Source organism: Gouania willdenowi, chromosome 11 (assembly GCF_900634775.1).
Source record: "Gouania willdenowi chromosome 11, fGouWil2.1, whole genome shotgun sequence".
In the NCBI taxonomy this organism is placed as follows: Eukaryota; Metazoa; Chordata; class Actinopteri; order Blenniiformes; family Gobiesocidae; genus Gouania; species Gouania willdenowi.
This window is the reverse complement of record NC_041054.1, coordinates 22,069,000-22,095,266: the sequence shown is the minus strand read 5'-3', so window position 1 is coordinate 22,095,266 and position 26,267 is coordinate 22,069,000. Positions and strand designations below refer to the sequence as shown.

At 37.1% G+C, this 26,267-nt stretch overlaps 1 protein-coding gene across 6 annotated transcripts in view; it reads right to left on the bottom strand.

Moving 5' to 3' along the window:
- The window catches only part of phactr4a (phosphatase and actin regulator 4a), a 66,513-nt gene extending 42,473 nt beyond the window's left edge, over window positions 1–24,040 (bottom strand). Inside the window, exons 1-2 of one of the 6 annotated variants that reach the window (XM_028460873.1) lie at window positions 23,704–24,040; window positions 6,590–6,626 (exon numbers count right to left, since the gene is read on the bottom strand). In XM_028460873.1, coding sequence (XP_028316674.1) covers window positions 6,590–6,602 — 13 coding nt within the window. In that variant the 5' untranslated portion in view covers window positions 6,603–6,626; window positions 23,704–24,040. Of the gene's footprint in view, window positions 1–884; window positions 1,211–5,037; window positions 5,167–6,589; window positions 6,627–22,222; window positions 22,411–23,703 lie in introns of those variants that run through there. The other 5 variants (XM_028460876.1, XM_028460872.1, XM_028460871.1 and 2 more) reach the window with 5 other exon arrangements.
- Window positions 24,041–26,267: the final 2,227 nt, after the last annotated feature.

Here is a 26,267-nt window from a genome sequence, read left to right as displayed (position 1 = left end):
AAATGAAAATATGTAGAAACAGATCACAACATATAAGTTACCTAAATGTACAGAAACTCTGTAAAGCACAACTCTTTCATTCTAATAATAAGGCAGCAGGTAAACAACTGACATTTTTGTAAGGTGTAATGTGGTGGGTGTTACTTAATCTGGAGTTAAGGAGATTTTTTAAATGAAACTCAGTACAGAAAAAGCCAGCTTCTACAAATAAAGGTCAAACAGGCTAACTCAATGGAAATTTTTGACTTGCTCTGTCCAGTGGGCCAAACATACCACACATTTATGACAGAGGACATCAGCAAAAGTAAAATTCCAACTTGGGCCATGATTGACCCACAAGCCAGACTTAGAACACGGTAAGAAAAGAGAGCAGGTCCAAATGTTGCTTTGTGAACAGAGGGTGGGTGCCCTCTCTATTATAGTATCCAACAAAATCAAATTGTACTTTTGACCAAGATGACTACTTCCGAGTGTATAAACACAGACGGGTGAAATATTTTATAGCTCGGCTGCCTTTGATGGGCGCTGCAGTGTGTAAAATGTGACCTGAGCCCATGTCAGCTGATCTCTGTGCCCCCACCAGCCACCACCTCTCTTTTTAGACAAACTTCCACAGTGAGCTGAAGTCCTGTGTGCTAACAGAGGGAGGCTTGTGTAGTTTGCACATTTCACAATCACCACATTCCATCTGAATGCATTCTTCTACACTTCTCTGTGCCTGATGTCTTCCAGTTTCTCTTTAAACACCTGCTTCCACACGTTTGGTTTTGGTGTTTCTCCTCACCGTTGTTACGTTGTTTTTTTACCTAATCCTATTGAACATTAGTGATAGAACTCCTACAAGTGAATACACACACACACACAACACCTGGCTACAGACTTACCCGTGCTGTGCTGGGTTGGTTGCTGAGCCACAGTCTCGCTGCTAGCACTGTGTCCCATGCTACTGCTCTAGTCCCCACTGACCTGCCGGCCACCGCCTCTCCTGAGGCCCGCGGCAGGAGAGGAAAACTTAAATCCACCCTGCTTCCTCTGATCCTACAAAACTCAGCTGCGGTAACTCAACACTGTCTTGACTGCTCACTTGCATTTTAGTCTGTCCTGTCTCAGCTCTCCTCCCCCTGCACGTAGCTAAAGCTTGTGTTGTTTGGTCTCTACCTCCCTTCCTCCCTCTGTCTCCTTGCTTTGAAACACAAACATGCTCACTCGCTCAGCCCTTAGGTTCCTCCCTTCTGGGAGCTCTGACTTCATGAATAAGGTATGCCAATAAGGTAATCCAGCAGTCTGTCTTGGATGCCTTTCATTCCTGAGAGCAGATTTTTCAGGGGCAAAGTTCACAGAGGGGGAGCTTTGAGGCTCAGCTGGTCCAGCCATTGAGCCTTGAAGGATTTCCAACTGATGAATGGGCGGTGTTGGGTGGAGGCAACATTTTACAAGTTGACAAAAACATAGGGGCAGGCTCAGTGCGCCAAAGTAACATGAGGAGTGGAAGGTGAGCTTAGTGAGGTGGAGCTCAGGGACAGAGAGGAGGAAATGACAGCACAGGTGTCTGGTGACTCTCTGCACGAGGAATGGTTCTTTAAAAGTAAGCACCCCAACAACAAACTAAAAGCTACCATGTGATAGCAACTTAAAAAAAACACTCAGCCACAAAATAAAAGTTACTATGAAAATACTAGCACTTAATCCAAGCAATGGCAAATATTTAAATCCCTTCTTAAAATAAACATAGTTCAGTGCATTTATAATGCATGCTGTAGTGCACTTTTGTTAGAATCTCTCAGCTTTTACAATGTGTATGCTCTGCCTTAAAAAAAAGGTGGTAAATAGACAATGTTTATCATTAAGTCACAGAGCATTGTTTTGGCGTTTTTCAGATTAAGGCAAGAAAAGTCAAATTTTTTTTCCACTAAAAAGAACAAAGATTCAAGGAGATAAAAATAATTTGGCATTTTGTGTGTAAGTAGTAAGTAAAATTTATTTATATAGCACTTTTCGCAGACCAGGGTCACAAAGTGCTTCACATTTTACAGTTTAAAACAATAACAGTAACAGAGTATATATGCCAGTACAGTGCAGTGTCGGTAGAAAGCAAGAAATAAAAGGGTGCATACAAAGCCTACATTGGACAGATACGAAAAGTGTGGCTAGAAAGCCTCCCTAAAAAAGTATGTCTTTAGTTGATTTTTAAAAACATCCACAGAGTCCAGCACGCGCAGAGTGTGTGGAAGTTGATTCCAAAGGCGAGGAGCTACCACTTTAAACGATCGATCTCCTCGAGTTTTAAAGCGAGTGCAGGGGACCATCAGCAGGTTTTGGGAAGAGGACCTCAGGCTCCTATTGGAGACGTAGGGCTGGATCAGGCCTTTAATGTATTCAGGCGCCTGACCATGGAGAGCCCTGGAATGTGTGACTATATAGTCTTCAGATTTTATCTCATTTGTCCTGAAAGTTTGCTTGAAAATGTGCATTCTAAATAAGAAATTATGTATACTCAGGTATTTTAGTGAAATATACAAGAACTTTTTTTTACCCCAACAATTCTTATCACCATTTTTTATATCTTTTCAACCAAATTTAATCAGTAGGTGGAATTAGTGGTAAAAAAAGAAATGAAAAAACTAACATCTTTCTTTGGCATATTAATGGTATGGTTTTTATTTAGATAGGGACAGTGTACAATTTAACATTGACCGAAAGGAAAGATGATTTGTACCAGGTTATAGCAAAATGCTCATTTTACCTGTAGTCCCTGGGCAGGTTGATGTTACAGTACAAAAGATGATTTTAAATGTAAATGAGCATGTGACCATGGATTTATACATTTTTACATTATCATTAACATACATTTAATTTAAATAAGTTTCAAACATTATAAAATGTTCAACAAATCCTTTCTCCATATGAACAGCTGCTCCCTCATGACGTAGTTATTGATCATGAGTGCAAGTTTGATTTTCTAAAAGCCCTTTTTTAGTTGAATGAGCAAATGCTTTAAATGTACTACATGCAATAACCTCTGTTGGCAGTGTGTTCCACTGACCTATAGCAATTACAGAGAAGGCAGATTTAGCAAAGGCAGTTTTACATTTTGGGATGCTGCATTCTCCTCTAGAAAAACTTTATCAGGACTTACAAACTCTAGTATTTGATATGTAAATTCAGTCTATCATAAAATCGACACTAAGTATTACATGCTGCCACTGTGAGGATATATTCATCTATTAGAGGGAAAAAAACTTGTCGGTTGCTGACTGGCAACCACTCAAATTTCACAACAAAATAAATTGACTGGAAAAGTAAAAAATCTGTTACTGGAGGTCCCATCATCTTTCAATTGCCTTGGTTTTTTCTATTGGGTTAAATCAGATATAGAAAAAATACAAATGTGTAGTAAAACAAGATATTTATAACATTATTTGGGATTTATTTTCTTTTTTTTGTTGCATCAAGTGTCAACGCTGATGGTTTGAATGATTCATTTCTCATTGAACTGGAAAAATAATAAGCCAATGCCAGAGTTGGGGTCAGATACATTTATGTTTTCAATTACCCATGTTCAATTACATTTAACTTACAATTACAGTGACCAGCATTTTTTCCAAATACAACTAAGTTTCATCCTCAGAAAGTCAATTACAATTACATTCTCAATTACTAAAGTTCAATTACAATTAATCACAATTACTAAGCCTCAAATTAATAAACTAATATAGGTACACCTTTTTCTTGTGTTAGCCATGTGTTAGCATAGGGTCCTAAATCAGCTGTAAAATACACTAAAAACAAATCTAATTTATTTCCTATATATTGCTTACCTTATTAGGCTTCCTAATCAATGAAAATATAGGTTTTAATATTTTTGGTGTGGGCATCTGAGCCTTATGTGTGTCAGTATACCTCTCGATTTACATACATATTTTTTAAAAGGTAAAATGTGGGAAAACTTGACATGAAACACATTTTAATAATTGTTAACTACATATGTGTACTAGAACTGTACATAGAACTGGAACATGGTTCCCCAGTTTAGCGTTAATTCATAATTCACCATTTTTATAGAATTTTCATTGCAATTTCAATTACAAAGTCAAATATCTGAACTCCATTACAATTTATTTAAGATTATGACAGCAACAGGTTTTTAAAATTACAATTACGTCATAATTAATTAATCAATTAATTAATTATCATTACGCAGTTACAATTATAATCGACCCCAACTCTGGCCAATGTCAATTCCCAGCTTCCATCATCTAACTTTTTTCTCTTTAATTTGCTCTTTTTTACAGCAAATGTTACTGTTCCGGTTACTAGACAGAAAAATAGTGGAATGGATTCCTAAGCAACAGCAGCAGTAGCAGCATTGTGTACAAGAATGAAAGTCAGATAATGTTTGACAGGATGTAAGAGTGAGCTCTAGTTGCCGAATGGCTGACATTAAAGAACGCCGACTTAAAGTCACTTTGCTTTCCCTATGGATGGATTACAGCTACAAACATAGCACTACAACCTGCAGGAATGCCTAGAATTCCAGATCTCAGTGTTTGATTCCAGCTAACTAACCTCACCTACTGGTAGTTTCCCTTACTATTCCTACAGAGCAGCAGCAGATGGAGACAAAGGCCTTATTAAGTGAGCAGGTTAAAATCCTACTTAGCATAAGCAACAAGCTTATGACACATAAGAATGATTTGTGTTATGTCATTATGACAGAGCATATACACGTCTGTTGGCCTTTTAGATATTAAATCCAGTGGACCATTCCATATAAAATCATCAACTTATAGAAAAGCTCTCAGTCTATGAGGTGTAGTTGTTTATTTTTAATGCCTGGCAAAGTCAGGGACAGACATGGATGAGTAGACCAAGCTGCTCTAATCTGTTCCCACAACAGCCAGTTATCTGCTCAAACAGGAAGCGCCATGGCTCGCTCAAATCTGTCACTTCCAAAGCTGTAAAGAGATAATTACTTTCAACTCTGTCTCAACTCAGAGCTAGAGCTAACATCTGATAAACAGAAAACAGCTTACTTACGGTTAAATTCAGTCTGCACTGCCATCCCAGGTGTCTCTGCTACACTGTAAACACCAATGCTCTACGGGGCCACACGTGAAAGTGCAGCAGACAAACCGTCAACTGATCAGACTCAGTGGTGACACAGACACAAAGCCATGTGAGCGAAACCCACAGGTGCGTTCTATTAGCCAATCAGAGAGCTGCAAAAGCCAACGTCACATGGCCAACCCTTTGTCAACAGCTTTAGGATTCTGACCTGTTTGATGAGTCACCCCTTTTTGTCAACAATATTCTCACATAATGGGTAAGTTTATTAGATGTATTTTTAGAAAGCACCAGCAGGACCAGTCAGAGTTTCACAAACACTATAAAACAACTGAAGCGTCTCAATTGTGTGTGGGACAGTTGTAGCCATTAGTCTCGTTTTTTTGTTTCTTTCTTTGTTTGTGACCTTGGCCTTGATGTGTGAGGTTGGATGTAGTTTAAAGTCCATTGTGTGGTTCACAGTGCGTGAAGCACTAGGCTGGTTTAGCTCAGCCGAAAAACCTTTTATGGTCTTACAAGTTGCTCAGAGTTTGCTTTTAAAAGGTGTGTCAATTCATTAGTGCTACTTTTTTGGAAACCTCTATAAAAAAAGAACAAAGAAATTTGGAGGTTATTTTTTAGTAGGGCTGCACAATTAATCTCATCATAATCACAATTTTGGTTGACCTGATCATCCGCAATATTTACATTTAAAATACGGGCTCTGTACTCTGTAATAGTGTATTTATTTAGTTAATCTTTGTTAAATTTTAATTTCTTGGGTTCATTTTTTTTTACTTAAATTATATTTCCATTTTAAAGCTTCATTTAGCAGGGTAAACATATTGTTTGTTTAAAAGTAGTGCAATAAAAACACAGATTTTTCCCTAATATGATAATATTTGTGATTACAAGATTGATCAAAATAATCGTGATTATAATTTTGGCCATAATCGTGCAGCCCTACTTTTAAGTGAAACAAGATTTGTAAAAATGTATTTACTTATTTACTTTGACAGAATAAAGCAATAATTTCTTATTTTTCTTTGAAATGATGATTGAACCATCACCTATTATTTAGAAAGAAACAAGTTAAGACAATGTAATTCCAGTAAAAGAACAACTGTTTTAAGTGACAATTTTTCATATTTTTTATTTATAAATTTAAAGCAATATAAAACTGCCTGTTTCAGCTACACAACATATTCTTGTGTCTCCACGTGGTGACATGCAGACAGTTTGACCTGCCACGCATACATTCACGTACACACTGCGAGACATGTTTCCGAACAGGGTCCTCTGTTTAGACAGACAGCGCTGTGGTTGCTTCAAATGTTGCTGTAGCTGTGTGCCCACAGCACTGCCTCAAAGCCAGTGATTTTGTGTGGCGTTTCCTGTATGTCACTATTGCATAGGAATGTGGATTCACTGGATTGGGCCGATCACTCATGAAATCGCTAAAATCGGCCATGATCTTCAATTACACTGGTTTCTATTATGTCTCATCATTCATCCAAAGTATTAAAAGTGAAGGGTTTCTTGTTACCTGCATTTTCCATCCTTAACTGAGCCTTCAGCAGCGTCTGAAACAAATAAATGAGATGGGAGCATTAGAATTACAATTAAAAATCATTGTCACATAAAATCACAATGCAATAAAACAGTCTCTGTGACTATTTTATTGGCATCTTTAAGGGAAAGTGAGATTCGGACAGCATCTTATCAATAAGAAATTACGACAAGCTCAGATCAGTTTCCAACCTTTTTTGTCCAGTGTCGTATTGGTTGGCCAAAAACAGTGGATGACAAGAAAGTGATGTAGCAGCTCTGGTGAGTGTTTGAAACAGCTGAAATAACTGAATGCACTGCTGATGTGATAAACACACACCGTGGAGCAGCGTTTCTCTGACTCACAATCACAATAGCCGGTTAAATAGACATGTGTTTTACTGTAATGTGCAGTTTTCTGGCTGAAAACAATAACAAGAGTGTGTGGATAGCAAAAGAAAATTGCGATGGTGATCACTGATCACCCTCTAAAAGAGAGAGGAATGGAGTCTGCGTCTACAGACACGCCTACTCATGCATATGCATGAAGGCCCCAAAACCAATTGTTTTTAGAAGCGTCTTGAAAATGACTTTTCGAAGGGCTAAAACTCCAGAAAAAAGGCAATTTGGGAAAATAAACCTCAAATACTATGTTGTTGTGGTTCTTAGACCAAATAGAAATTGGTGAAAAATAGCATAATACTGGACCTTTAATGAAAAATGTATTAATGTGATTACTGCAATAGTACCGATGAGTAAATACTGTCTTTGTAAAATATAGACAACTGATTGTCTCCAATCGTAAGACTCAGAATTGTGTTCAATGGCCTCTAAAGCATAAATTAATTCTATTTCAACAAGAACACAGTCATCAACATCTCCCGCCAGATTGGTTCTCATAACTCACCTTTCCCTAAATGTCCCAAATCTAAATAAAAAAATATTATCATATCAGAATATAAAACTACTAATTATCAGAGTAAAAAAAAAACTCCATCAAGGTATTGATACCCTGAAGCCACACACCAAATTTGGTTATCCTATCTTAAATGGTTTCTGAGAAAAGCTTTCCCCTTTAACTCGGACAGACGGAGCTCAAACCTATATCCCCCTTCCACATTTGTGGCAGGTGATAACAAGACAGTATTGTATTGAACAATAGTACTGTTAGTTTGTGGTAAATTTATCTAACAAAATATAGCCTAAAAAGAAGGAACTGGGAACGTTTTCCTATTATTTTAAATTTAATTGATATATGTTTTCAAGGGCCCCCTGCAATGGGCTCCTGTACACATAGGGGTATGTGTACCCAAAGTTGGGAATCACTGCAATAGATGAGTCAAGAATAAATTACTTCTGCTGCAGGCATGCCAAACCCTAATGTAGTCTAATGAATGTGTCATAATGCGGCTCTGCAGAGAGCCTAATTACAAGCAACCTTTCACAAGAGATCAAGAAGAGAGGGATCCAATACATAACAAATAATGGCCCTCTTGAATTAGAATTGGGTACCCCTGCTCTAGAGCTAGTGGCAGGGCAGACAACGGTTTAATAAATCAAAAAGTACCTGTTGTATATACAAAAGGTAAAATAGACTTAGACTTTTTTGGATTATTTGTTTGCTGTACTTCTCTTCTGAACCGCACATAACTTGGCTGACTGCCGAGTTTGGAGACAAGTCGTCTCGCCTGCTACTGTTTAGCACAAAGACACTTTGACAGTAACCTGAATACTCAACCAGCACAGCTAAAATATGCTTTATAATCAGAGATCCTGGGTGTGACTGAAGTCAACACAACCATAGAGGTGGGTAATTATGTCATTAAACCGCTGGGTCAACATCAGGAAGTGCAGTCCTAAAGCAATGATAAGAGAATGGGATACGACACACCACATCCTGCGAAACTGATCACCAGGAATGATCAACCTTTTCAAATTACGTTGTTGTGTAATAGTTTATACGTGTATACATCAACAGCATTCTTGTCGAATGCCCAAAAACTAGTCGTTTTTGTTTTTAAGTGACATAATAGTTATCAGCACATTCAGCAGTATGTTTAAAAATCTAAGTTTGATAAATATAAAGCAACCTATGAAAAACACACCCACAACAAGAATATTTTTAAATGATCAATGTTTTGGTGGTAAATAAAAACGCACGTGCCTGTTATGCAGTGAGATGATCACGACTCGAAAGTAAACTTGCGCCTTCTAGAAATACTTTTGGCTAATAAGTGACAATTATTGCAAATGGTGCAAAAGAAAACTTTTATGACATATTTCAACGGGGCAGAACCTCATTAAACAATTAGTTCAAATAGACTTTTCCGCAGTGCGTCATGCCACTTTGGCAGCTATGCTGATGTCTAAAACAGCTCACGGAGCACTGCAAACAATGTGCTTCCATGGGGGATACTGAAATATTCTGAACTTAACAGACCTTTATGATTGACTTCTTTTGTAAACTTGGGTTTTTACTGTGTAAAGTATAGGCTGCAGAAATAGGCATAAAAGGGGTTCTGGGGTCCATTTTATTTATTTTTCAGCTGAAAAAGAGCGATGGCGATGTGACAGAGAGATGCAGCAGCACTGAATAGGGAAGGCTGGAGGACCACACAGTATTTAAGACCCTACAGCAAACACTTTATCTAAGATAGGAAGTAATAACTAATGACAATGATTAAACACAAGACCTCACTGCATTCAAATCTGAGTGTACGACATGCGTTCGACCAAATTCACACAAGCGCTGTTAATAATCAACTGTGACGTGATCGTACGCTACGATCAGATCTCACGTCTGGTCTGACACACACTTTCAGGACAGATCAAAACAAATTAAATAAAAAATTAAATGAAAATGAAAAATGCATTTTAAAAAGCCCACATTATTACTGATACCTGCACTTTTTTGGGATGTTGAACGGGCTTGCGCTCGCCAGCCTAAACTCCTCTAAATGTAAAGTATTGTCTTGATCAAGTAGCAGGGATTTCATTGAAAGCATCATTTGCAGTTATTGATCATTTGATTCAAACCTTAACCTGAGTCCGTTCTAATACCAAAACGCTGTTCACTGCCTGCGTTATTTTTAAAATTAGTTCCTTAAATTCCAGTTTTCACACTACCGAAAAGCACATCTTTGTTTTTCTTCACCTCAGCTGTGAGGATGCTGATTATCGGAAACATTTATTTTCTTGCAAACGTTTGTTTGACCTCAGTGGGCGAAGCCTCTGAACCTGGAATATTTGAGGGTGTAACATGTTAATGTCGTTCAATTTCAGCTGCGGCATTTATCAACACCCGATCATTTATACGCTATGATTGATGAAATACGAATGTTTCATAAGTCCCACGTTGATCCTGTCGTACGACACAATGTGAACACATTTGCACCAGTTTTCATGCAAGGATGATAAATGAGGGCCAAGAAGTATTAACATAAAATAAATAAATAATTTATTAGAGGTGTAACAATACAGCGATCCACATCGATTAATTAATTAACGATCCAATTACATCGATGCACACTAAAAACATCGATCAACATCTTCATCTTCAGGATACGCCTTTATTTTGAAATTCATATAGCACGTGGTTCCGTGCCATCATTTCCTGCGCGGGGATGGTAGCAAGATACTTTTTATTACTCAAACAATTCAAATTCTAACACTTTGTTAAATGTTACAGAATGGTGTTTATACTGTTTATTTAATGCCTGATAACTAAAAAACCTTTGAAATAAAATGATCAAATCATATTTCAGTTGTTTTATGTGATCTGATATCCATGTAAATTATTGTGTGAGATGAGCATATGATATCACATCATATCAATCGCAGGCTTGTGAATCGAATCGAAATCGTACTGTGACAGACTTTGTGATATCTGCAAACGTATCGTCATCCAAACATATCGACATTGTATCGTATTGTGATGAAGCTGGCTTCACTTTTACTTGTCAGGTTTTGTGGGCTTCAAAAGACGTATAACAAGGCGCTGAGCCAAAAACCGTGATGTGATGCAGCAAGGTCTATAGACAGTCTATAGTTTGACCTTGTCAAAACTGCCAATCCAGTGCATCCTCAACACGTGTAGTGTGACAAACATGTAAAGCAGATGTCAGCATAGCTGTTTTAAGTAGTACAGTTGTTATTACCTTACTGCAAGTCCTGCATTCCAAACTTAAACAAATATTTGTCACAGAAGCAGCCCGTTTCCTACTAAATGCAACAAACATTAAAGAGTGAGTGCAATGTAGACGGCAGAGTGGTCAGTCTACCTGAGCCCTGAAGACGTTACCTAAAGGTCATCACAGACAACTTAAAGCTCCAAGGAAGGACAATAAACTCACTCTATTACCTAGAACATTGGTCCTCAACCACCGGGACAGAAAAAAAAAAGAATAAAGTAAAAAAATAAATAAATAAAAAGTATTTTGTTTTTACGAGTGTTCTGGATTTTTCCTTTAAAAAAAAAAAAATCAAGAATCAAAAGGATGACCTCATAGCAAGAATGAGAACTACACTTTAGCGTTTCCTCTCCCACATGCAGCTATTCAACAGGTGACCTAAACACACAATAGGTCAGACTTGAGGCCCAGCTGTCATGTAAACAGAGGTAAAGCTTCACAGGAGTATCAAGCAGTGAGTTGGAATGTCAAAAGTCTCCAGAGAACAAACAGGTAGAATTCTGTGTGACTGTCCTGACTGCACAGTGTTTTCGCTAACACTATAGAAGAAGAGAGTCAGTGTTGCTTGGCAGGGACACTACCTGTTTCTTCCTCATTGAAATGAAATGGTCCCTGAAGATTGCTTCTGTGTAACTCCAGCCAAACAGTGATTCACTCACACATGCAGATAAATAGGATAGTAGAGCACAAGACAGTTAACTTCCTCTATTTGTTAACCTTTTTTGTAATCGTCAACAGAAACAATGACAACACTGCTTTTCTTGTACAACTTTGTAGACTTGATCTGATAAAATTATGCTGCTAAGCGGTATAGCAATGTTTTACCAGGAACCCTTTATAAGCTTAGTTTTGGCTCAGTTTAACTGGTTTGTCAAGTCTAGAGCTAGAGAGTACACAGAGCACTTCACTCCTGCACTATGGCCTACTTCAGCTGCTCGACTTCCATCATGTGGGAGCAAGACACACACACCGCCTTCAGGTTGTCAATGATTAAAATCAGACAGTATTCTTCAAACGGGCATTCAACCAAATCAGGCAACTTAACCCTTACAAAAAATACCTCTGTGGCTTAAGCACGCAGAGCCTAAAATGGAAAGAGTACCGGAACCACTTGTCCTTTTGAGAACCGGTTCCAAGTAATTACATTCCTGGGAATCACTTGTTTGCTTGCCTAACAATTCCACTTATTACTTCCAGTGTGTGCAAATAACAACCCACAACTTGCGAGGCGACGTCATTAACAGCAGCCAGCTGGAAACATGGAACCCAAGCAGCACAAACGCTCAAAAGTTTGATAACATTTCATGAGAAAGGATGACAAGAGGGCAACTTGTAACACTAACTAAGTGGATATTTCATCAAAGGGAATGTTGCGATTTCTATCGACTCCAGAGTAAATCTCAACCCAGCAGGTTCTGAAGTTCTGCCCCTGCTGTCGAGACTGGCTGAAAGCTTTCTGTGTGTGCCGTAGAGGCACACACAGGCTGCATAGGCATAGGCTGCATTTTTTCATCCAAGTTCGACCCAAGCTCGACAGAGAAAAACCAAACCCAACAGGCATCAAGATATTATATCCAAAGCCGACCTGAACCCGACAGTTAGAACCTCATTTTTTCCTCGTAAAAATTATGTATTTAAAAAGGATTGTATTCTGATGGCGCTGCAGATGGCTGCCTCGGTGTGTTGGTGTGCATGTTCTTTGCACCAACTACCAAGTTAAATTCCTTGTGATGTTTCAAACTGTACTTGGCAAATAAAATCCTTTCTGATAATATTATATTTACTCAATTGTAGAATACTGTAGATATTATGTTGAAGGTTAAAATGTATGTAACCAATTGGTTAATAATAAATGGGTCAGTTTTTCTTATACCTACTGTTGCTGACTATTGTTCTCTGTTTGAGTGACATCACTTGATCAAGCCTTTTCTAACATTCCACACTACAAAATAAGTCATAAAAGTATGTATGATTCACGTTGATATCGTATTGGATCGACATCGGTATCAGCCAATACTTAAGGCTGCAATATCGGTACTGTATCAAAAGTGAAAAAGTTGTATCAGGAGATTCCTAATTATTATATATTTTTTCTGGGGACCCCATGGAAACCCAACAAGCAGTTCTAAGCTGTGGGCCTTTTAAGGCCTCACTGTTGGGTTTGTAAGGTTGTGTTACTTAAGTTCTAAACTAAACAAAGTTTGTGCTAATCGACCTGTTCTTTTTCCCAAATGAGAATTCATTAAGAACCGACTCGTTAAGCTAAAATGAAAATGGAATTGTAAAACTCTCATCTAGTCCCATCCCTAGTAATTAGATATTTTTTCTAATCTGTAATTCAAATATTAGGCCTGTAGCGACACGTCGACAACGTCGACTAATCGGTTCGAGGTCAAATCCGGAAGTCAACACGTTGCCACGCCCACTCGCCACACGCACATGAGTGACCAAAACAAACCAGCATGGAAGACGAAACTCAGTCTCCAACCACCTCTCAGGCTCAGCAGCCCTCCCAAGCTCTACATGTCATTAAAACACAACCCGCCGCCCTACATCAAAGGTATGGGAATACTTTAAACGCAGCCATAAGTGTCAAGGTATAGATATTTACTTCCATGTGGAAGCATTTGAAGCGGAGCCATCCCATTGTTACTCCTGACACCGAAGAACAGAAGTAAGTAACGTTACTATCGCTAGGCCTGGGCCGATAATTGATAAATCAAGTAACCGGACGGTAAATAAAATGAACTCTAAGTTTTCTGGCCTCGGTATATTGCCATATTCATACGTATTTGGTGTTGCGCCTGACGGCTGCAGAGGCTAGCGTTAGCAAAGAATATTAAACAGCAGATTAACTCAGTCAGTTTTAATAATTTATCAGTGAACCTGCAGCGTAAAACTTTGAAATAGTATACCACCGCCAGGCAATCTTCGATTTAGGGAAATCAAACAGTTATAGTCCGGTAAATGCGGCAACTCTGGACCTACTACATAGCTTTGGATTGCTACGCCGGCTGCATCCAGCGGCCTGTGAGGCAGCGGAGCCTCTTACCCGTGGTGCCAGCGGAGGAGACGTAAGCGGTGTGATCTGAAGCAGAAGCGGGAACGCCGAGCGGGGCTAGCAACCAAGCTAAGTCTAAGTATTTTGTTTCCCTTGTCTTTCGCCTCTAAACAGGCTGGATGACAAGAGGGTTCACCCTCAGCACCTGCATGTTTGTTCCTTAGCAGAATGAACAGAATAAACTAGAAACTATTTGGTCCATTCAGTATGGTTTAAGAATGAAATAGGGGGAGGCGGGGCCACTAGCATTTTAGTTTACAAAGGTTCTAACTGGATTGGTGTTACCTGTTAAGAAGTGTATAATTATATACATCTGTGCCTCAATGTTTAATATCTATTGCAAGTGCATTTTAGTTTTTTGAGAGAGGGGTTTTTGTGTGTGGTTTTGCATTTGAGATGTTTTGTTTTCTTAAGAAACAGGGTCTATTTTACTGCTTTTGTTTGTGATATTTATTAAAGTGGAATTTCTTGCTGAGACAGAGTCCATTTTATTTTAATTGCTTTATTTGTTTAAAATATTTAAAAGTTCTTGACATTACAATTACAAAAAATACAAGTTGATTGCATTTGAAAGGGTGTACTTGCATTTTTATGATATGTTATCATTATATTAGTGGTTAATTTGGTCTAAAAAAAATTAGTTAGTTATGTATTGTGAAATAAAAATACCACCAGCATTGCTGTGTGGCAATAAATACTATGTCTATGTCTATGTATTGTGCAACGTGAGCTTGAGCTCTGCGCACTTCGATGGTGCAAGCTAACTGTGTTTGTGTTTGGTTACTGTTAGTAGCTGGTGGCTAAACAGCTGTGTTTAGCGAACATTAGCTAGAAAATAGCAAATAATGCTGGTATGAATGGTAACGGTGGCTAACAGAACACAGCTATCTAGCCACAAGCACCACCAAAGTGTAGAGCTGCGAGCTACGGTAGCAGATTAGGGATGTAATGATTCACTCAACTCCCGATAAGATTCGATTCACGATACTGGGTTCACGATACGATTCTCTCACGATTTTTTTATTTACATAATGGGACTGTAGACAATTTTTTTTTTTGGGAAAAAAACTAGAATATACTGTATTACTTTCCTTTTATTTTTCATTGTCAAAATAATTCCTTGATAAACTATTCAAAAAAATGCAATTTAACTAAAAATAAATCTTGAATTAAATAAATAAAGGAATAATACAAATGAAAATGAAGCCTATTAATTTAAATTCTGGTTCTATAATAAACAATGCAAAACTGCATAATAGTTCTTTTTTTTTTCAAAAGTGCAACTGAAAATGTATTTTGTGCCTTAACAATTGGACTGATTACGTCATATTTGTTTGGACCAGCAGAGGGCGCTGGTAACCCAGTGGTCGGTTGGCATGCAGATATCTTGCAGTGAAGAAGAGATACTATGCTAGCAGACAGAATAATAGAAAAACGTGACTTTTACAGATATTCAAGTAATATTACAGATATTCTTTCGGTGCTAAAGGGGTAATTAATCATTTATTAACATATTTAAGAGTAGAAGGCAGCCAGAAAGAAAGTATTAGCAGACTCCGCCCCCCGCCAACACTTCTGGTTAAAAAAAGTACTGCGATTCAATTGTCAGAAAATCGATATCAACCGTGATACCTATGAATCGATTTTTAACTGCCTTATGATTAATCGTTACATCCCTATAGCAGATTGTAGTAACATTAGACGTATCTGTTCAACGTCACGTTTGCCAATTCATGATTTGCGTTAGCTCAATCATGCTGTGGTCGTTTCCGAGTGAAACACAATATTAGCTTGACGTTTACCAGCTTAGTATCATGATTCACTACACAAAAGTTAGTTCACCAATGAATGTCAACTAACGCATAACACTGACAGGCCTTCCATTTTGTATAACACTGCTTTTATTTTGTGTTAAGCAGAAGATGTTTGGCTTTGGAAAACCGTTGTATAATAAAAGTAATTTATTAAGATTTTTTTGGTATTTATTTGAGCTTTTATGGTTTTTATTAATCGTGCAACAGAAAAATAATCGTTAGCTTAATCGTCTAATTAGTCATTACAATAGTCGACTATTCAACTTATTTATTTTAAAAATAAATATATATGTATATATATATATATGTGAAAATAAAAGCATGAATCTCAATTAGCGGTAATTACATAAACTGTGAATAAGCAATAAATATATTTTCAGGTGTATTTTTTTTATACAAAGATAGCATTTGATAATACGCTGTACGGAAGGGAAGTTAAGTTCAGTTTCCTTGAGTACATTGAGGTCAGCATTGTTATGTGTTGGCTGTCCTACATTGATAAGAGCGTATAAAGTTTTCCTAAGACGATCGAGCAAATTACAAGCATTATTAAAAATAATACAACAATAATAATGCATCAACTTCCAATAGTGAATACAAGACCAAAATTAAGACGCAACCGTTATTATTCAATACATCTATCTGCAACCTGACTATTAACTAAACTTATACCCAATGACTTCATATTTAGATGTTTTACGTTGCAATAATGCTTTATCTTGCATTATTCATAATGTCCAAATGGGTTCTATTGAGAGAAGCAAATCTGCAGTTAATCCTCCAAATAATTCACTCGATTAAATTCAACGGTGCACCCTCACCCTTGCTCTCTTCTCACATGTCCTGTGCTGGTGTCAGCTGGCTGCACAGCAAACATGCACTTGGGTTAATGTGCACCAGTTTGTGTGAGAGTATGCTGAAGCTGCTAATGACATGGGTCCTGAGATAAAGTGTCAGCATGTATAAATACAACATATGCAGGCATCTGCAGAGCGCCCAGCCATGGTCCTGTTATATAACCAGACTGTAAGTGGCTTTTATACAGACAAAAATCACTGTTTGAAATAAAAAATCTTGTTAAAAGAATTGATACAAGTTGTTGTGCATCAGTTTTAAAACAGAGACAACCCACCCCCCACTTACGCCCATTAAATCCTGCCAATTAATCCCAGACTATAAACCCCTCTTGGTCCCACCCCTACCCATACACAGCTGAAGATGTCCGACACGTTGCCATGTTGTGAAAAACCCTTTATTAGCTGATGCATACCTTCCTGATTGTGTTCCTGTTATGTTTAGGTAATCATCTGTACCTGAACCCAGTGCAGGCCTGTTGACCTCAGCAGCAAAGATATTTTAGCTTTTATAAATAAATCAGAGTAAAATGGTTCTGCCCTTGTCTTACTTGTAGTAGTGCAATGTTTGATAAACAGACAGAAACAACTACAGGAGCTAATCCAGACAACAGTTTAATCTCTTTAGTCAAAATATAAGTTTAAAGAGACAAAATACACATTAGCAACAATGATTGTTAGATAGATATTTGACATTTTGAACGGGTCATTAAGCTTTGTGTTTTAGGTCAGTCTCTTCTGATTAAGTTGTATGATGTATCCAGTGAACTTACTACTCCGCATGGATCATCATACCGGGATTGGGGTAAACTATAATTGTAATTGCGTAATTGATAATATATGACAATTATGACGTAATTTTAAAAATATGTTGCTGTTGTAATAGTATTTGAATTGTAATTGAGTTCAGATCATTGTCTTAGTAATTGTAATTGGCATGAACATTCTATATAAACTGTCATTTACAACTTGATTAAACTTTAAACTGGGGAACCATGTTACCGTTCTATGGCTTACACATATGTATGTAACAATTATTAAAAAAAGGTTTCATGTCAAGTTTACCTGTCAGTTATCTTGAGGATCATTTTTACCATTTAAAAAAAATTTTAAATCGAGGGATATATCGACACAAAAAAGGCTCTGAAGCCCACACCAAAAACATTAAAACCAGTATTTTCATGGATTAGGAAGTCTAAAAAGGTAATGAGGTTGTGCGATCTGAGGATATTAGATTGTGAAGGATTAAAACATGACGATGATCTGAAAAACCATGGAGATTGTAGAACCGTCTGTAGTACACATTTTATCCCTTGCAGTGCCGTGTCTGTGGTCATATGTCTGTGTCCACACACAGCACATCGAAAGGTTTTTTTCACTTGCCAAATCAATCAATTTGCTAAGTCAAACTCATATCAGCAATACATACTGTACACAATAATTATTATTAAGTGCTCAAAGCGCAGACGTACGCTCCGCTCCACCCCCTCCCTCCAAGTGCACCGACACATTGCTGTGCTGCTTCCTCTGTGTTAGCGGCTGCCTATCAGAGGCTCAGTGCAGACATCCATCAGTTCTGAGTTTTCAAAGCACTGAGAGACGTTTGAGCAACCGTATTTCTCTTCTCTAACTAACTCAGTCGCTGCACTGCACTTAGGAGCTATTTACACAGCTTTAATGTGACCCCTCCAAGCTGATTTTCTTAAAGGGACCATGTCCTGAATGTCATTTAAAAACTAGTGGTTTAAAAACTACTTTCAGCAACTCAGAGATGCCCTGAACGAAGCAACACTACATCATTTAATCAAATAGTTCAGCATTAATGAAGGAAAAAGTGAAAACTGCCACAAAATGTTGATATTGTGCTGCTAGTAATTAATAAAGGGGTCTTTAGAAGATCTATGCCTAACAAAACGCATTATTATGCACCATATTCATTTTATTAACTTTTAAAAATGGGACTACTTTACCATTTTAAAACCTGTGTTCCGCCATCTTGAAATCACATGATTGATGATGTCACAATTGCCTGTAAACATCCCATTGTTTTCTATTAAAGTGAAGCATTTAGCCTGCTTCATAGATTAGTTAGTAGCTTTTTTTAGTCAAAATGACAACTTGTGCTCCTTTTGGGTTGCTCAAAATAATCAGGAAAAGTTCAATATAAACCTGCCTGAAAAAAATATGCCATGCAGGATGCAATAAAGTTAACAGTACAAGGTCCAAACAAACTAAGCTAGTTGCACTAAATTGATGATTCATACATTTTACACAGCATTGTTTGTTCACTCTATGCAGCCAATAAGCCCATTTAAAAACTCTCAGTTCACTGGATTACAGTTCAAGGTCTGGAGAAACCAGAGGAGCACAATCGCCTATTGTGCCAGGTTAAATGTGCAGATCTGGTTGGATGAATGGCGCACCAGGCCAAAGGTAGTGGAGAGGCTCTCACTGAACAGTTAACCTACAATAGTTCACACAACTGATTGCATAAGTCTCACAATCTAATCAGGTCCAGTCCATCCATTAATGTTTTTGCTAAAGTCCAAGTTTACTTGACCCAGGTTGCCGAGTACTGTTACAAATCTATTGAGGACATTCAACATACTCTCGATTTGAAAGCACAAGGTTGGACCCATTTTTCAGGATTAAAAAAAAAAAAATTCTAGTCAAATTGATTTAAAGGGGCAGTATTATGAAAAATTCACATTATAATGGTTTTGCTACAGTGATAAACATTTTTTTAATCTTCATTCAGAGGGTTAAAATTGAAAAAGGTCAGTTTCCTCCCTTCCTTGTTATTCCACATTTTGTAAAAATGTCAGCGCCAAACCGGCGAGTTGGATTTAATGATTGCAAATGTTAGTGGCTTTTATACAGACAAAATTATGGAAATGAAACAACTTTTCCATGATATTCCAATTTTTTGGAAAGGGTCTGTATTGTATTCCATAAAATATCAGCTCATGAGCTCTTTGAGTCAGCAGCTATTGAAGCCTTTTTTAATGTGTCTAGTGTTGATGTTCAAATAGTTTTTATTTATCGTGATTTTTATCGTTACCGTGATGAATACCAGAAATGATCTAGATATTTTTTTTTGTCTACATCGCCCATCCCTAGTGGATCGCAAAAGACTATAAAGCTGTGCCGTAAAGTCGGCATCTATAGACACGCCTACTCATGTACTGTAAGAAGACCCTAAAAACAGCCTGTTTTTAGGAGCGGTGTGAAAGTGACTTTTTAGAGGCTAAAACTCTGGAAAACAGGTGAGTTTGGGAAAATTAACCCCAAATACTGTTGTTGGGGTTCTCAGAACAATTGGAGATGGGTGAAAAATAGCATGATAATACTGGACCTTTAATAAGCTTTGATAGTTTTTCTGAAGATATACAATCATGTAGAGATCAGCTGCTGATGATTTGTCGAGCACACATACCTGTTGCCAGCGTCTTTTAGCACCAGATCCCAAAGGTGATCTGGTGGGTGAGATCTGATGACAACAGGCAATTTGAGTACAGTACACAGTCACTTCAACTACATAGAAATTAAAGACTCTTATATACTAACCAGTAAAATCATTTTCATAATCAACTTTGATATTTTCAACTTCTCACCAACATTTTTCTTTTTTATTTAGTCTTGACATAATTGGAAATATTCAATTTCATGTTAAGAATTGAATCTAATCTGCACCAAATGTTTAAAATGCACCATGCTGTCCTGCAGATAAAAGACATTGATGTGCAGGTGGGCACTCTATCCCCTATTTAGACGTTACATTTTTATTGTTTTTCATATATCAAATACACCAGTCGTGCGCTGGTTAAATGCACTCGTCGTCACTGAGGCGACTCAAGACGAAACACATCTATTTACTTACCCACTACCACCTGAGCCACGGGCGACCATGGCTCAGGTGGTAGTGGGTCGTCTTCTGATCGAGAGGTTGGGGGTTCGATCCCAGTACCTGACTATGTGAACCCTAAGTTGCTCCCAGTGGTCGACTAGCGCCTTGCATGGCAGTCCTGTCCCACTGGTGTGTGAATGTGAGAGTGAATGGGTGAATGCGCTGATATGTAAAGCGCTTTGAGACTGCTTCAGTGTGGTGATAAAGCGCTATATAAAATCAAGTCCATTTACCAAGTCCATTTATATATCGTTATGCGAGTAAATTAACAAACGTATTTTATGTGCATTGTTGTTTGACACATTACTGCACACATATCTCTGCCTTGATTTAGGGTATTTGTAGGCCAATTTTGCCTAAAATAAAATCTCTGATTTTTTAAAGAAAAATTTGAGTTTTGATTCGAATTTTTTTTTTTTCCAAGGCACCTAAAAATGACTGCAGACATCAGATATATTGTCAAAAGTGCAACTTCATTGCTGTGATTGTCCTCAAGAGTTAAAATGCATAGAACAATCCCGAAATAAAAAGCTTTAACCCAGGTTTAAGCTACAGTGCAACAGCAACTTCACAGTAGCTTAAATTTTCTGATTAAGAGATCTGATAACTACAGATTTTATAACATTACAATTAAAATGGAGAAAATAAACTTAATGCGTCGGTAGAATTGGATGCTTCTTGTTGCTGCTGCTATGAAAAGCTAACGCTGCATAACAATCAAAAGTGCTGTATTTTTCTATCAGTGTGTGGTGCTCCCACACTTACTCACTGTCTTTTTCTTTTTGGCAAATTTTAGCCACTACTTATACAGCCCAGCATTGCTTCAAGACAATAAGTCGGAGCGGAGCACAATGCGCTAAAAAGAAGCTCTGATAACACTAATTAACAATGCATCGACTGAGATCATTTTAATCAACTTAATCGGTTTATTCGAGGAATCATTTCCTAAGTTTGTATTAAATACAAAAGAAACAGAATATCTACCTAATGACTTAATAATATGATCATACATACATTTCAATTTCCATTATTTTCAGTTTCAGAATACTTGTATAATAGTTGTATTGGCATTCCCAAATTCAATAATAATTTTTTGACACATTCAATGTTAAAATTATGCCAAAAACAGTCATTATCTAAGTTATATCTTATAAATATTTATATTTTTCAAGCATTTGAGCATTTGATAAATTTGACATGCCATTGTATTTATATCTTTCAAACACTTGCTACACATTCAACTACTGGTTTATGGAGAAATTATGATTATTTCCCCAAAAAAAACTGATAAGTGTGATAAGTGTGTCATAGGTATTTCTGTTTCAGGAAGTTAATTCCATGATTTCTGGCTATGTAAAATCGGAGTCCCCATTCCTTCTCTGACATGACAAGACAAGCTCTTCACAATGGAAGCACAACTGGATTTAAAACAGCACGGATGTGTTCAGCCTTGCACTTGAATATCTCTTTGCATTTACAAAAAAAAAAAAAAAAAAAAAAGACAGTAGGTTTGATGACATACTTCAAGGTTTACACTGATTACACTGTCACCAGTTTGCAGATTAAAAAAAATGTTCCCAAAGCACAGGTTGGTAAACAAAAGTATCTCTCCCTTTCCCACCACCGGATTCCTGTGTGAACCCGATCCTCACAACAAGCACTACAGTTTCCCACCTGACACCGTAACACAATGCACCTTCATGCAAACACAGATGAAAGCTTGCCTTATAATGAGGCACAAAATACGACTTTCTGATTGATCAATGCCTTACTACCACCCCACAAAGCACAGGGACATGACTGACCTGATTACAATGCAGCCTATCTTGAACAAATACAATAAAGTTGAGCTCCTTTTGTCTTCGCTCGCTCTCAGAACGCACACAGGGCGTATTGCTGCTTTTCAGTCCGCACTGTTGCTGGGTGCCTGTCAGAACAAGAACACAGGCCTGCCAATGGAATGCAAAGGAATGCAGCAGACAGGCTGAAGCGACCTACCTGAGAAAAAAATAAACTCACACCTGAAGTCCTGAGCTTCTGTAATGGGTAATTTTACTAAAATCCTTAATGCTACAAAACAACACCAAGGGCACAATATGAATTTAATCCTAAAAATCAAGCCAAAGTTAACTTAAACACTCATAACAATTGTAACACAGAGCTGGACGGTATACCCGGTTCATACCGAATACTGGTTAATGATTTTGTAGGAAGGAAGGATCCTTGAGTGCGGCACGTATCCATAGTCCCGGAGATTATTAATACTTTTCCGTATCAACAGACACTTCGTATATATAGATATTAGTGGTGGGAACCTCTGGGTACCTCACGATATGATACGCGATACAAAGCTCACGATAACGATTATTTCACGATATGACGATACTGTGATTATCGATATATTGGTCAGAAATCAAGAAAACAAGAAAAAAAAGATTAAGTGCAAAAATACAATTTTTCTTTGATATCTCTGAAAGGCAATAAATTGAAAAAGTGTCCTATGAACAGTGACACTATTTTAGTGCAACATTTCTGTAAATAAGTGTCAACATACCAATGTAAATGAATTAGTATCTCCACTTTACTTTCTGTAAACAAAAAATAGGGTCTTTCTTACCAGTGACACCAGTATAATGCAATATTCCAGTAAATAATATATTGGTTCCTTCAACAAACAGTGACAAAATTTCTGGTAAGACTACCTGCACATTTTAGTGAAAAAGCAGAAAAGGTTTTTAGGGGGAAAAAAAAAAAAACCCGTTTCTTGAGTATTTCACTTGTCTGTATTTTGTTCCTTGTTTTGTAACATAAAAATCCTAATTATGAGCAGCAAAATATGTACCAATGTATGTTGTCTGAAAGTGTGCAGTGTATTTTAATGCTCTCTCAAAATAAGAATAAAAATAAATAAATAAATAAATAAATAAATAAATAAATAAAAGTCATTTTGAGGCCTGAAATGGGCCTCCTGGGGAGCTTGTTTGGGCCCGCTGCCCGTATGTTGTGTACACACATTAGCAAGCAAACAGGTGCGGGCAAGAACAGACGCTGACAGGAGCAACTTTAATCGTTCCAAAACTATCACTGTACAAGTATTAAAATTGCCAGTTAGCCATTCCCGCCCATAATAAACTAGGTAAACATTAAACGCATTTCAATGCGAGGTGGTGAATGCTAATCCGAGTTGCAGCTAACTTAAATCCTAGCCAGCAACAGGTGGCTACTCTTTTACTGAGATTAAAAGTTATTATTAACATAAAAATGAAGACTTGTGAATACAACTCACCTTTTCTTTTCGCTGTTTCACGTCTGTAGAGGAGTTTCCCACCGTTTGGAGAAGAGTTTTCTCCCTCTGTGAGTGTTGTTGATTACCTTTGACACTTGTCGCTGCTGTCCATCACAGGCTGAGGCGGAACTAGCTCCACTACAAACTACAACAAAAAACTAGCTTCAGTGCAAAATTAAGCCACTAAATGAACTTTACAACACAGCAATGGAAAGTCATAACACGTCCACTTCGCCTGAATTCGTCGGAAAGTTACGGGGAACGCATAGTTGCGGGTTTCTTGATGTCACTTCGGTGTCAAACGCTCCTGCGCTTCAACTGAATAGGAAGATTAACAGGTTGCAGCGCATGCGCACTGTCGATGGTAATTGCTCCTCCTACAGGAACAACACGGAACCACGCTGACCTTCACCACGTGACCCAGCAGTAATATCGGGTCAGAGGTGAAAAGTACTGTATTTTAATTGCTTTTATAGCTACTTTTACTTGTATAAAAACATCGACTATACTGTATTTATTTGTTCTGGGACGTGTACTGTTTTATGATTTACTTTAAATGTATTTTTTTTTATTGTATTTGACTTACTTGGAATTATTTTATGGGATTTTATGTAAATATTTACATTTAAAGTAACATATAAAAGCCCGCAATATGAGCTAATGACTGTAGTTTACTATCAAGTTTAGTCAGTATCAGAGGTGAAAGTAACGGATTACAAGTACTGTGACGTTACTGTTAATTGAGTTGCTTTTATTGGTACTTGTACTTTTTTGAGTATATTTCCAAATCAATAATTGTACTTGTACTTAAGTATGTATTAAAATAAGTAAATTCATTTGTTCCATTTCTACACCCAATCATTACTTTGTAACATATTATTCTTTAAAATTATCAACAGACATTGTGAAAATACAAAAAAAAAATGAAATGACCAGACAACAATCAAATGCATCACATCATAGCCGACCAATCTGATTAAACGTAACGCACGGTGCCAAAACAACATTGAATTTTATTTTATCAGTTTTAGAGTTCATAAATGTAGCTATACTTAGAGCCCGAGGAATCTCAGCAGCAGTAAAACGATCGGTAGGGGTCAAGGGTCAAACATTTTTTTTCCTTAGAACTTGGCCACAAATTCAGATACAGTGCTCCGACTGGTACCATTGAACACCATTTCCTTTCAATGTGTGACTTACCAGTAAAAAGATTGGTAGGGGTCAAAGTTAATGACGTTAACAAAAAACCCCAAAAAAAAACTTTTTCCCTGTAACTTGGACAAAAATTCAGATACAGTGCTCAGACTAATACCATTGAACAACATTTCCTTTTAAAGTGTGTAATTAAAAGTCAAAGTCAGTCTTCTGTTTTTCCTGCATTATATAACTTGTCAACAAATCCGGACACAGTTTGTAATTTTTGCTTTAAAAACAGAAATAAACTATACTTTAAAAACAGAAATAAACTATACTTTAAAAACAGAAATAAACTATACTTTAAAAATAGAAATAAACTATACTTTAAAAACAGAAATAAATGATACTTTAAAAACAGAAATAAACTATACTTTAAAAACAGAAATAAACTATACTTTAAAAACAGAATTAGGCACAGATTAAAGTCAAGATTAGGGGGGAAATGCAATTTTGTGGAATAAAGAAGAAAATGTCAAACATGTGATAGGAAACCTCCAGGTATGAGGGGATGAAGGGAAAAATTGAGACAACGGTATAAAAATAAACTCTATGAATGAGTGTTCAAATTATTGTTCCTGTTCTTACAAGGGAGTAAATAATTAATAGAATATAGATACTCATCTTTTTTTTACATAAATATAAAGTATCGCTGAGTGGTATACCAATTCATACCAAATACCAGTTTTTTTTCATATTATGTGAATACAAAGATATAGCTGCGCATTGCGGAAGCATACCCGTGATATGATACGTAATTTTCATTTAGAAAAGAGCTAATGTTGTACTTCATTTTTTATATAAGTGCAGTCAAGGAATAAAGACACAAAATTATTCACCGATGTCCACCTTATCTCTCTATATCAGTGTTTTTCAACCCTGGGGTCGGGACCCCATGTGGGATCGGCTGGAAATAAATTGGGGTCCCCTGAAATGTCTAGTAATTGGTTTATAAAAAAAACAAAAACGGATTAATATTAATTTTAATTTCTTTTTTTATTATTATTTTTATGTATCCTATTCTTAAACTTTCTCAAATATATAAATGTAATTCAAAAAATAAGATGTAATTTATCTGAGGTGGCACACTTGTCACATTGTGCACCTGATCCTACTCTGTAAAAAATGTCTCTGGGGTTGTCAGAGATTTGTCAAATCAAAATGGGGTCACGACCCGAAAAAGGTTGGGGACCTCTACTCGCTATAATCTGGCCACACATATGACATGTTGTTTTAGATCATCTTTTGTTAATTGGAACTGTGAATTAATCTGAGATGTTGCTATAAATAAAGCTACTGCTGCTGCTGTTGCTGACTGTCACTCAAAAACTGCTGAAATAAGTTTCTAATTAATGTAACGAGTACAGTGC